General features: G+C 45.3%; 1 protein-coding gene across 4 annotated transcripts in view; it reads left to right on the top strand.

The window, feature by feature from the left end:
- UBE2R2 (ubiquitin conjugating enzyme E2 R2) overlaps nt 1-10,117 on the top strand; it is a 97,009-nt gene extending 86,892 nt beyond the window's left edge. For all 4 annotated transcript variants that reach the window (XM_037902318.2, XM_037902315.2, XM_037902316.2 and 1 more), the window contains 2 exons: nt 4,147-4,281; nt 9,155-10,117. In XM_037902318.2, coding sequence (XP_037758246.1) covers nt 4,147-4,281; nt 9,155-9,374 — 355 coding nt within the window. In that variant the 3' untranslated portion in view covers nt 9,375-10,117. The remainder of the gene's footprint in view (nt 1-4,146; nt 4,282-9,154) is intronic.
- The last annotated feature ends 3,680 nt before the right edge of the window (nt 10,118-13,797 follow it).

Below are 13,797 nucleotides of genomic sequence, written 5' to 3'. Positions count from 1 at the left end.
AGAAGATCACCGTAGGGGAAGTCGAAATGCCCATTGTGATCCTTGGAGACCCCGCTTACCCTTTAATGCCGTGGCTCATGAAACCCTACACAGGGAGCCTTGACAGCAGCAAGGAGCGGTTCAACAACAGGCTAAGCTAGTGCAGAATGACTGTGGAGTGTGCTTTTGGTCGTTTAAAGGGCCGCTGGCGCTCTCTGTATGGGAAGCTGGACCTGGCCGATGACAGCATCCCCCTGGTTATAGCCGCGTGCTGTACCCTCCATAATCTTTGGGAAGGGTGAACAATTCACTCAGGCATGGAACTCGGAGGTTCAACACCTGGAGGCTGAATTTGAACAGCCAGAGAGCAGGGCTATTAGAGGGGCCCAGCGCGGGGCTGCAAGGATTAGGGATGCCTTGAGGGAGCAATTTGAGGCTGAAAGCCACCAGTAATGTCTGGCGCCCTGCACGAGAGTGAAGTGAGTTGTTCCAATATTAGTAGGAATCTGTGTTTGCTACACTGACTTGCAGTGCCTGTTTCTTTCCTGGGCTAAGGTATCTTTTATGTTATGCAATCATAATGTTTTCAAAGCCAAAAAAATCCATTTATTGAAAAGAAACACAACTGCTTGGGAAACGGGAAAGGGCAAGGGGGTGGGGTGTGGAACAGTACAATCACAGATTTGTGTATGTCCTGTTATCCTAGAATATCAGGGTTGGAAGGGACCTCAGGAGGTCATCTAGTCCAACCCCCTGCTCAAAGCAGGACCAGCCCCCAATTTCTGCTCCAGATACCTAAATGGTGCCCTCAAGGATTGAACTCACAACCTTGAGTTTAGCAGGCCAATGCTCAAACCACTGAGCTATCCCTTCCCCCCTCAGCCTTCCTGTCTGGAGTGCTGTGCAATGAGTGCTGTACTTCAAGATGGCTATACTGCCTGGTGATGGGGGTTGAGTGCAGTGGGTAAGGGTTGTAGTTTTCAGGGCTGGGTGGTGAAGCTACATGTGTTGGAGACAGCTGATGGCGGTAAGAACCCGGATTTTGGGGAAAGTGGGTTGGAGGTGACATGGGGGCACAAGGGAAAGAGTTTTGGGACAAGGGATGCAGGGGGGGTTGGGCATGGTAGTGCTGCGCCTGCATGGCTGTGAGCACCTGGATCGAGTCCTCTTGGCGCTCCATTATGCTTATCAGCCGATCCGTGCTTTGCTGCCAGAGCACCGCGCTTTTGTGCCGGCGCTCCTCATTCTGCTGGCAGATCCTCCTTTCACTGTCCCACCACTCTTGCCCTTTTCAATTTTTCATTACTTGAATGCTGCATTACTTCATGCAGAATGTCTTCCTTGCTTCTATGTGGAGTCTTTCGGCCGGTGATAACACGGACGGCTGAGATCTCAAGTTTGAGTAGCAGCCGTGTTAGTCTGTATTCGCAAAAAGAAAAGGAGTACTTGTGGCACCTTAGAGACTAACAAATTTATTTGAACATAAGCTTTCGTGAGCTACAGCTCACTTCATTGGATGCATTCAGTGGATTATCCACAGCTGTAGCTCACGAAAGCTTATGCTCAAATAAATTTGTTAGTCTCTAAGGTGCCACAAGTACTCCTTTTCTTTTTGAGATCTCAAGGTTGCATCTGTAAAGGCAAAATGCAACACTTAACAGAGGCAGCATATTTCACACCAGACAGAGCAATGATTCCCCCGTACTTAAGGGCAAGCACAGTCTACACAGTAGCATAATCAGCCTGTCCCAAAGCAAGTGCACATAACCCACAGGAGCCCCAAAATGGTGAGTAAGCACAGAGTCAAGGGGGACTGATTCTTTCATGGCTGGGGTTCTATGCCTTGGGGAGAGCCAACAGCGGCAGGGGGCCCCTATACTGAACACTGTCCCCACATTTTCCACAGGAGTTTGTCCTGGAAGATATCTCGCTGCTGAGGGTGACATGGGAAGCAAGGGAGGGTCTTCTACCGCAATGCAGCTTCTGCCCTTCCCCATATGCAGCTTGCCTGTGTGCAGCAATGGTCCCCCCGCCCCTCACGGCACAGTGGTGCAGACAAGTTAGCCTTACTGGGGCAAGGACCACAGTGGTTCTCCCAAGAAACCTGCACAAGCACATTGCCCAAGTTCTCAATGAGACCTTTGAAGAGATCACCGAGGCTGAAAATTGCAATGTGAGAGCACATCAGTGCCCTATTCCGCATCTAGGCATGCATGCAGCCCTCACCCCAAGAGCCTGCACTGAATAATTTACTTCCCAAAATAAAAAGCTGCTGACTGGGAACCTCCTCTGGTGTTTGTCCTTCCCCAAGCACCGGCCGCTGCAGCTGGCTACCTTCCTCCTGGCTTGAGAACAGCTCCTGGCTGCATGCATCTCGGGATTCCAGGGTGTCTTCCTCTGCCGGAGCATGCTCGTTCCCGCTTTGCTCCTCCTCCTCCTCCTGCCTTGTTGAACTGGGCTCTGAAGTGTCCATGGTGGTACTCTGAGTGGAGGTGGGTTCGGCCCCAAGTATCGCGTCCAGCTCTTTGTAGAAACGGCAGGTTGCAGGGGCAGCACCAGAGCGGCTGTTTGCCTCATGGGCTTTGCGGTACACATTCCGCAGCTCCTTCATTTTAATTCTGCACTGCTGTGCGTCCCGATCATGGCCCCTTTCCATCATGTCCCTTGATATCTGCCCGAAGGTATCGCAGTTCCTATGGCTGGAGCGCAGCTGGGACTGGACTGCTTCCTACCCCCCAAACACTGATGGGGGTCCAGCACCTTGCCATTGCTCCATACTGGGGATCACCTGGCGCGTGGAGGTATGGTCACGTGGAAAGATTTGCTGAAAGCACTCCATGCCTGGCTGAGCAAACAGGAAAGGGATTTTCAAAATTCCCAGAGAATTTAAAGGGTGGCTCTGATGGTTGATCAGCTGAGGGCAGGGCAATAGAGTTCAAAGTGATGACCAGAGTGGCTAGAACAGGCATTGTGGGACACTTCTGGAGGCCAATCAGAGCGCATTAACAGACCAGGGCGTCCACACTGGTGCCGCGGCGCTCCAGCGGGGATGCACAAAAACGTTATTCCACTCGCCGAGGTGGAGTACCAGCAGCGCTCTAGCCACGGAGTCAGAGCGCTCTACATGCCTTGCCAGTGTGGACGGGTAGTGAGCTAGTGTGCCTGGGGCTCCTTTAATATGCTGTAACTCGCAAGTGTAGCCAAGCCCTTAAAGCAAATACGTTTGTTCTCCTCAAACTCTAAACTCTTTACGCCAGGGACTCTGGCTGTGCAGGTTTCTGCTACTATCTTATAACTGCTTAAGCACTAAAGCACACTGGTGCTGAAAGCCCCCACTATCTCGGGGGCTGGGGGGGGGGGAGGGAATTCTATTCAGCACCAGTTTGTATAGGCACCTTAACACTTTCTCCTTTCAAATCTTCATGGTTGAAGATCTTAGTGCATCATTCGTGGAGTTGGCCAGATAATTTTTTGACAAATCACCTTTTTATTGGAAAATGCAGATTCCTCAAGACCTCATGGGAACTTATCAGGTTAAATGAAACTTTAATTGGGAAAGGTTTGACTCCTGTTTGGAATTTCTGGTCAGAGACCACACGTCTGCTATTATAGCCAATAGCTCAGTAGTTGGGGCACTCACCTGGGACATGGGAGACCCCCGGTTCAAGTTCCTGCTCCAAATCAGGTAGGACTGGAACTTGGGTCTCCTATATCCCAGGTGAGTGCCCTAATCACTGTTCTGTGGGGTGTCTCTCTGGCATTATTTTTTGTTGTTGAAGAAAAACTTCAAAAGGTCTTGGGTCCATCCCAGTACTTAACAGGAACAATTTGCAGTCCTGAATATGTGCTGGACGGGAAAACTCTTTCCCCACGAGTTTTCATTCTACAATCTCTCCAATGAAACAAATTCCTGTTTGTTCTATACCACCCCATTTCCTCCACCTCTAAAATGCCTGACTAGTGGTGGTGTGAGCACATAAATCCTGTCATGCTGTTAACTCTGCTTTCATTTCAGCTGTGGGGTGTGAGTTTGCACTTAACTTTATTCCAAGGCTCAGCCCTAAACGTGTTCCTAAAATGGCAGCCTTAATTCACCTTCAAGACTTCTACCATAGCTCCATGAATGCTTAGCGCTGACCTCTCTAATGTTACTTTTTTATTTTCCAGGACTATCCTACTGAGTGTAATCTCCTTGCTTAATGAGCCCAACACCTTTTCTCCAGCCAACGTGGATGCATCAGTCATGTTCAGGAAATGGAGGGACAGTAAAGGAAAAGACAAAGAGTATGCTGAAATTATTAGGTAAAGTCTTGTTTGGGCAGGAGACATTGCAATAAGAATTCAGTTTGATGCTTCACACCTTCTTAAAACCACTTATTTTGAAGTTTCTTGATGAGCTTGACGCTAACAGAGCTAGACGTTGAAGGGGTCATGGAAAATTACAATAGGGTCATAAGAGCAATGAGTGAAATCAGTGGGGGAATCTGATTAACATCTTAAATATGTATACACAAATGCAAGGAATTATGGGGAATAAACAGGAAGAACTGGAAGTTAGCACATAAACTACTGGAATATTGGGGTAGAGTGATAGCCTCTTCAGGAAGTGGGAGAGGAGGTGGTGTTGCATTGTACATCAAGAATATACACGCTTGTCCTGAGGTCCAAATGAAGGTGAGAGGCAGACCAGTTGAAAGTCTCTGGGTAAACATAGAAGAGGCAAGAGGGTCAGGAGGGGTGACTTCATGGTATGGATCTACTGTAGACCAGCAAATCAGAAGAGGAGGTGGATGAGGGATTTCTAGAACAAATAACAGAAATATCCAACGCACAAGGCCTATTAGTAATGGGAGACTTTACTAATGGGACCTTCCCTGACATCTGTTGGAAAAGTAACATAGCAAAACACAACACGTCCAATAAGTTCTTGGGGACAACTTCCTCCACTTTCTGAAACAAGAAGTAACCAGGGGAACCATCATGTTAGACTTGATTCTGACCAACAGGGAGAAATTGTTTGCAAATCTGAAGGTTGAAGGCAATTTGGGTAAAAGTGCTCATAAAATGATGGGTTTCATGATTCTAAGGAAAGGAAGGAGTTAAAGCAGCAGAATAGGAACAGTGGACTTCAGAGGAAAAAAACCCCAAAAAACCAGACTTCAGCAGACTCAGAGCTAGTAGATGGGATTCCATCAGAAGAAAATCTAAGGGATAAAGGTTCAGGAGAGCTGGCAGTTCCTCAAGGAGACAATATTAAAGGTACAACTGCAAACTATTTTTCCTATCTTCCCTTCGCATTGGAATAGAAAAGGCCAGTGTGGCTCCATCAGGAGCTCTTTAATGATCTGAAAATCAAAAAGGAATCCTACAAAAAGTACAAACATGAATGAATTGCTAATGATGTCTACAAAAAGAGGCACAAGCATGTAGGGACAAAATCAGAAAGGCTAAGGCACAAAATGAGTTACACCTAACAAGGGACATAAAAACCAATAAGAGGAGGTTCTTTAAATACATTAGGAGCAAGAAAAAAATAAAGGAAACTGTAGGTACTCTACTTAATGGGGAAGAGAAGAGCTAATTACTGATGCTATCAAGAAGCTGGCATGTTTAATGCCTATTTGTGTCTGTCTCACTAAAATGATTGATTAATGACCAGATACTCAACACAATATCAACAAGGGGAAAGGAACACAAGCCAAAATAGGGAAGGAATGGAATAGGCTAAAGAATATTTAGGTAAGTTAGATGCATTCAAGTTAGCAGGGCCTGATGAAATTCATCCTAAAATACTTGAGGAACCTGCTGAAGTAATCTCAGAACTGTTAGCAATTATCCTCCATGAGTTCTGGAAGATGGGTGAGGTCCCAGAAGACTGGAGAAGAGCAAACATGATACCTATCTTTTAAAATGTAGGAATGAAGAGGATCCAGGGAATAAGACTAGCTAGCCTAACTTTGATACCTGGAAAGATATTAGAACAAAATATTTAGTAATCAGTTACTAAGCACCTTGCAGATAACCTTTATAAGGAATAGCTCGCATGGATTGGTCAAGCACAAGTCATGTCAAACTAACCTACTTTCCTCCTTTGACAGGGTTACAGGCCTAGTGGCTGGGGGGGGGGAAGCTGTCGATGTGATTTGTATTGATTCTGGTAAATCTTTTGACCGTCACATGACATTCTCATAAGCAAACTAGGAAATGTGGTTTAAATCACACCTTAAGCTGTGTGCACAACTGGTTCAAAGACTACTTGGAGTAGTTATCAATGGCTTGCCATCAGACTGGGAGGGCGTACCTAGTGCTGTCCCATAGGGGCCAGTCCTGGGTCCAGTACTAGCCAATATTTTCATTTTGACTTGGATAATGGAGTGGAGAGTGCCCTTATAAAATTTGCAGATGACCTCAAATTGGGAGGGCTTGCAAATGCTTTGGAGGACAGGATTAGAATTCAAAATGACCTGGACACATTAGAGAATTGGCCTGAAATGAACAAGATGAAATTCAGTAAATACAAGTGCAAAGTACTACCCTTATGGAGGAGAAATCAAATGCACAACTACACAATGGGGAATAACTGTCTAGACTGTAGGTGGTAGTACTGCTGAAAAGAACGTGAGAGTTCTCTGGATCACAAATTGAATGAACCAACAACTTGATGCAGCTGCAAAAAAAGTGATTCTGGGTTGTATTAATAGGAGTGGGGGGGGGGGGGGGAGTGTAAGACACAGGATGTAATTATCCTGCTCAGTGAGGCCTCAATGGGAGTACTTTGTCCTGTTCTGAGCACCACACTTTAGGAAAAATGTGGACAAATTGGAGAGAGTCCAGAGGAGGAGAACAAAAATGATAAAAGGTTTCGAAACCTGACGTGAGGAAAGGTTAAACTTGGTATGTTTAGTCTTGAGAAGAGAAGAGTGGGGGGCGACGGGGGACCTGATAAGTCTTCCAATATGTTATGGGCTGTTACAAAGAAAATGGTGATCAACTGTTCTGCATGTCCACTGAAGGCAGGACAAGGAGTAATGGGCTTAATCTGCAGCAAGGGAGGTTTAGGTTAGACATTAGAGGAAAACTTTCTAACTACCAGGGTAGTTAAACTCTGGAACAGGCTTCCAAGGGATGGTGTGGAATTCCCATCATGGGGGGTTTTTCAGAATAGGTTGCACAAACACCTGTCAGGGTGGCTTAGGTGTACTTGGTCCTGCCTCACACAGAGGGCGAGATTTGATGACCTCTTCAGGTCCCTTCCAACCCAGCACTTCTAGGATTCTAGTCAGATTCACATGTGTGTTAGGTTTTTTTATTTGATTGATTGGACCAACTTCTGTTTGTTTAGCATCTCTCTTGTACTAATCAGTTCCATCTTGTACGTACTTAGCTGTGACACGGAGTACCTTTCCCAGACCTGAAGTAGAGCTCTGTGTAGCTTGAAAGCTTCTCTCTCTCCCCCCCCAACAAGTTTGGTCCAATAAAAGATATTCTCACCCACCTTATGTCTCTGATATCCTGGGACCACACTGCTTCAACGACACTGCAAACATAAATAGTCACTTCTAACCTGAATATCTCTGGAAGCTGTTACTTTGGCTCTCTTTAGAAGGTTAATCTTAAAGCCATTTCTCTGCCTTGGTGGCAGGAGCCCCTGCTAGAGCACCCTTAGCATGCTATTGAAGCTGACTGCTGGCACAAAAGGGTCAACATATCTTCTTTTGACTGCTTTGCTTTGTCAGATTGTATGAGTATTATGCCAGAACAAAGTCCTTTGGCCATTAACAAATCCCCATCTGGATCATTCTCTTTGCACATTGCTTGTATGGCTGGGTGAATGGTTCATTACTCATGTAACTTGGTTAATTCCATGCTTAATATATTCACTTGAGGTTGCACTCCTGACCCTCTTGTATTTTTAAATGCTGTTTCTGTCCTGTAACCTTACTTAACAAAATCTGCAGTGCATGTTTGTGAGCTTGAAGCATCTGTTTTAAAATCCTGTCTGTCTTTCGTTTAGAATGGTGATTCTTAGAAGTCCCTCATTCTGTCAAGTCACTGAAGAACCCTTGTAAAGGCAGTGCTTTCAAGAGCCTTTTTGAGTACTGGAGGAATCTCCCTTCCCCAGGTGATAGACTAGACATGCATGGAGCCATGCCTGTTTTTATTTAGGGCACAGTTTAGGAATATGTTGAGAGTTCTGGATTGGAGCTGATGACTGCCAATCATTAAATCGGCCTCATAGTTGCATAAGTGTTGGGTCAAGATCCTCTGCCTGTGTACAGTCCTATAGCACCAACTCACACCAGTTGAGGAAACGGCTCCCCTGCTGTTAGGGTAAAACGTCATTATCTCATTCTTACACCATCAACCCTTTCCACAGTGAAACGTGCGGATGGCCAACTGTAACTGGGAGTGTGACGCGTCGTCTCTTAAAGGCAGTACCCTAGTTATCAGCTGGCTACTCTTTCGGTATTTCTGTAAGAGGGAACTGTTTACACACTCACACTTCCAAACAGTGTTGCTAGAAAGGACTGGATAGCTGTAGTTCAAGGTAGCAAACATTTAGTCAACTGGATTTTCAAAAGCACTTGGCATTGACTTAGCTCTGTTTGCATTTACTTCAGTGGGAGCACAGCAATGCTAAGCACTTCTGAAAATGCCATCCTAAGTATAGCTGGATAAAACTTTTAGTGGAACTTAAATGCTTTTGGAGAAACTTTGAAACTGTAGCCACCAGAGGAAACCATTTGATGTCTTTTTATTTTTTTTTTAAGGACCCCATTTTGGAAAGAGGAAGATTGATTGATTAATGCAATGAAACTTGGGCTACCTGTGACTAGCTTATGCAAGTCACTAATATTGGACCTTAAAATACACTATCTTGTGTTGCTGGAGTTTTGGAAGAGTTTACTGGGACTGATAACAATTTGTAACAACCCCACACTAGTGACTGGAGGAAAACAAATTTGTGGTTTAGCTTCACTTGCTATGCTTTTGACTCAACTGCTGGCTTCCTATGGAATGCATGTGCTGAAATGGCTTCATTGTCTCTGTGCCAGGGATGAGGTTTATGTTGGTTCCTGGAGATTGCTCTGCAGGTGTTTGGCAGGAAAAGCTACAGCCCTCTTGGAATCCAAACCTGTGATCACATTGCTGCTTTCTCTTCTCTACCTTGCAGGAAACAGGTTTTGGCTACCAAGGCTGAGGCAGAAAAGGATGGTGTGAAGGTCCCCACTACACTGGCAGAGTACTGCATCAAAACTAAAGTGCCTTCCAATGACAACAGTTCAGATTTGCTTTATGACGACTTGTACGATGACGACATTGACGATGAAGACGAGGAGGAGGAAGATGCCGAGTGTTACGATGATGATGATTCTGGCAATGAAGAGTCGTGACCTGCTCCCTACATGCCCCTGTACTGCCCTGCCGATTCAGGCCAAAAGGGAGCAGTGGTAACCTAGCAACAGTCCAGCAAAAAATACACCGGGGGAAATCAACAACAAACTCTTGTCTCCTGATCTATGGATCTCTGTTTGCTCTTTTTTATGGACCTCTTATATATAGAGAGAAAGAGAGACCCTTCACAGAATGTCTGAATTCTTGCATTCTTAACCCTTTCATCACTGTATTATGATTTCTTTTTTAAGAAAGAAACTCCCCCTCGCGTCTCTACGAAATGTTCACAGTGAAACAGGTTTGGTCTGTGTTTAAATACTTTAATTAAACACAGTCTTGCATCGAGATGTTTAATGTATTTAAAGCTGGAATGAACCCATTGGAAGTTGAGTCCTTGGGAGTTCACAAGTGCTGCATTTACTGGGAAGAAAAAACAAAAAAAACCACACAAAAAAGCAAATTGCCAAGGTTTAGCTGCTCCATTTACAATAATAGCGTGTGCACATTTGTGTAGCTTTGTGGTGGTGGTTTTTTCCTTTTTTTCAAGGCTTGGGGTGGAGAGTGTAAGCTACTGTGTTGAGCTTGATGGAATGTGTTACTGAAAGGTACAGTATTCCTTTTCAGCCTGTTCTAGTTAGGAAGTAGCCCCTGGAGCCTTGCGCCCAGAGGGCAGAATCAGCTGCCTTTTTACAAAGTGTATGATACGAACCCTAAAATAAACACTTAACACTTCACATCTGTACAACTGAGCCCTGGGTGACTATTTATTTTTTCAGACTGGTTGGGGTTTAGAAATCACTGTGCAGTTTGTTAGAATGCTGCTGAGATCTGCTGCTGGCTCCCATTGTTGGGTGGGAATCGTGAAAATACCAACTTAAATCCTCTCCTTCAGAATGCAGAGTTGGCCCCCTTAAAAGTGGTGGCAGGTTCAGTCTGCCAGTATTAGCCCTAGGAGCATGTGTTCAGTGTCTAGAATCTGCCGTTTTCAGTAAGCTACTACACCTCTGGAGAGTCTAGTCTGTGCGTTAGTCGTAGCTGCCAGTTGCTCTTCTGTGCACCCTGAATACCTACTGTTGACTTTTAGCATCTTCCTTTGTTTGTTTAAATGGGTAAGACTAGCTGTGGGTTGGCAAATGATAGCGCCTCCCGAGACTTGCTGTTGTAGATTGTGAGCCTTGAGGCAGAATCCAAAATTCCCTTGCGCAACACAATGCGCTCACAAGAACTAGAAATACCAGTCTGGCCTTCCCCAAGCTTACCAGTGGACAGACTTTCTGAATCGACCATCAAACCAAGCCTGTCCTCATTACTGGAGAGGGAAAGGGGATCCTGATGACAAAGATTTGCTGTGGTCACATAGCTCTCAAATACTGATGCCAGCTTGTTCATGGCTGAAGAGCTGTGACAAAGAAGTGCGTGAACCCAGCTGGCTGAAGGAAGCTCTGCGAACCAGGATTCGAAGTAGCTGCTGCTAGGCTTTCAGCATGTTAACTGGGTGGTGTGCAAAGTTCAGGCAGTTCAGTAACTCAAAAATCTCCTGCATGTGCTGGGGAGTTTTTGGCAGAAGATCAGACCTATCATCCTCAAAATTCCAGCAGAATTTGATTGCTTAACCTGGTTGCCATCACAAATCCCTTGTAAAGCACTCTTGTGATTTGGCTGCAGTGTGGCACCCTGAGTTGGCCTTTGGGACTACTTTTTGTCCACTGGTTAGGACAGCATTTCACGTGTACTGAGCCTTTCATCACTTCAAGAACCTACTCCAGGGGAGTGACTCATCGCCTGTGTGGTGCTGTTCTGGCTTCAGTGGGAGTTTTGCCTATGTTGGGTGAGTAAGACCCTGAGAGGCTCCTTTAATGACATCTTGGTTGCCCCCTTGCCCTCAGGGTTTCCAGTGGCATATCACCACCTTTCACTAACCCTGCCTCCTCAGAGTTGATTGGCTTGTTAATAAAGTGAAAGCTGGGAGTGCTGGATCTGTGAGCACAAAGGCTGTGACTTCCTGGTATCAGAAGAGCAGATATGTCCCCTTGGGCTGGGAGCTGATTTTATTTAAAAAAAAAAAAAAAAAAAAAAAAAAAAAAACTGAAGTAAGGTGCCAGCTGTTTGGAATTGAAAGCAGTCCAGCCTCAAGTACAAGGAAAGAGCAGGAAAATTTATGCCAGGGACTGGGAATGCAGGGTTCACTTCAAAAGGTGGGGTTGTTTTTGTTCTTTTAATGTTGGTTAAAGCCTTTTTTTGCTGATAGAAACCAAAGGAAAATGTGGCTGTTCCTTTGTGAAGGCTCCACTCTGTGATCCTATCAAGACATTCCAGGACATGGTATGAGAGACTGTGGCACCAGCTTACTGGTGGGGAAACCCCCTCCCTGTGCCCCATGGCATGACCAGAAAAAGCACCCTGTTGTACCTTTATTGATTAAAGGCAGCCTCCTACCTAAACTTGCATCCCTTCACCCATGTCCTCACGCTGGATACGAGAACCTCAGCCTGCCTGCCTGCCTGTGCGGCATTTCCTTAGGCGCTAATCAGTACCTCTCCTTCAGCAGCCAGATTGAGTTCTGCGGAGTCGCATCAGGCTTTGCCCACCCTCCTCTCCAGGAATGAGGGACCTTTTCCCTGCAGCATTTTTGGAGTGAGCAAATGGGGCTCCTGCATGAGGCATGTAGTGTAGTTACCACTAAGGCAAACAGTTGCAGCCAGAAACACATACTTCCAGATCAAGCACCTGAGGGTACTAGCTTCTTAAAAACCAATAGGAATGTATACAGTGCAATTAGATCACAAGAACCAAGCCTATATCCTTTGAACTCCTTCATGGGAATAGTTCTTGGGGAAAATAACTGTTCCCTCTGAGGCAGCCTAGGGAAACTAACCTCACTTTTTTTGGTGTGGTGATGGTGGTGAAGGGGATGGGTGTGACTTAAGATAGGGAAGCAAACAACCCAATCAATGCAACACCCTTCGTGCTGATGACTTGGTTTGAAATGAGGATACTGCATCTTTCAGGACCTTTCCCTTGTACTTTGACCGTCTTCACTGTATACTCTCCAGTGACTTGTATTCTCAAGCTTGGTGTTGTAAGATGCGTTATCATGATTCTTCTGTTACCCTTTATTTTATTTTTATTTTTTTAAAAAAACCTGTTCCAAGAGCTCCTATGTTAGCCAGATTAACTTCTCTCCCCCTCAGTCCCCTGCAGTGTCATTGCTTGTTGACTCGCTGGTTTCTTTTTCAAGGTACAAACAACTGAAGTATGACTATTTAAGAGATTATGAGGAAAAATGTGTACCTGACCTGTGTATTCTTTTCTTAACTCTCCCCCCCCGCCCCAATCCAAACCAATGTTGACGTTTACATTTATAATTCAAGTGCAGTTTTCAACCATTCTGAAACCAGCAGGGTGCACTAGATTTTCTTAAGTTTTCTGAGCTGAAAATCCTGGATATTCTCTCCCCCCTGCTTTTTTTTCCCCCTCCTTCTCTCCCCCCCCCCCCCAAATATAATTTACCAGAAAGGATTAACTGATGCATTTTGTGTTGTCTTCCCCTTCAGTAGTTTATTTTGTCTTTTCTGCACATCTGTCTACTAATAAAATGTGAAATAAAAATATCCCTGTATTGTTACGTCCCTGTCAACCAGACCACTTTGTTGCAAACGTTAAAAGTTCTGAATGCCAGCTCTTTGAAGGGGTGGTGAGGTTCTGTCTAGCCTTCAGAGTGGCAACACCCAGCAGTCGAAGGATTGTATAAAGAAAGATATAGACCCTGCCCCCAAAATATTAGCCTTTAGCATTAATGTCATGTTGGAGAAAATCCTACCTGCCCCAAGAATGGTCTTAGGAAAGACCAGCACAATATGGAGAAACTGTCACTGGTGAACTACAGTTAGCATACTTGACAAACTCATAGAAATGTAGGGCTGGAAGGGACCTCGAGGCCATCTGGTCCAGCCCCACACTGAGGCAGAACTAAGTGAAAAGGGTAAGTTTAAATGACAAAGAAGAGAGAGGACTTTAATAGAGGGTGTCCAGGTTTTTTCCTTACACTGGAATTAATCCAGTGTCTCAATTGCCTAAAAGTATCTTGCTTTATACAGTGCCTGAGCATGTTCCCATTGAAGTAACAAGTGCTGCTGCTGATTTCATTAGGAGCAAAACATGACCACAGTGAAACCTGGCTTAAGTGGTCACGGCAGACCCTGATGGCTATTTGCATAGTGGAAATGGACTTAAAACAGCTACTGGAGTGACCTGTACCCTGTCAGCTTGTAAGCCAAGACCTGGTTGAAGAAGGCTGGCCTCATGGACAGGTGTGTACTGGGTCAGATTAGCCTGACCATCCTAAACTTCAATCTCCCTATTCCCCTTCTCCATAACTAGTATTTGCTGATGTTTGAATGAACAAATGCTACAATAGGCCTA

This window comes from Chelonia mydas, chromosome 5, assembly GCF_015237465.2.
Source record: "Chelonia mydas isolate rCheMyd1 chromosome 5, rCheMyd1.pri.v2, whole genome shotgun sequence".
Taxonomy (NCBI): domain Eukaryota; kingdom Metazoa; phylum Chordata; order Testudines; family Cheloniidae; genus Chelonia; species Chelonia mydas.
The sequence above is the reverse complement of the archived record's forward strand: the minus strand, read 5'-3'. Positions and strand labels throughout refer to the sequence as shown.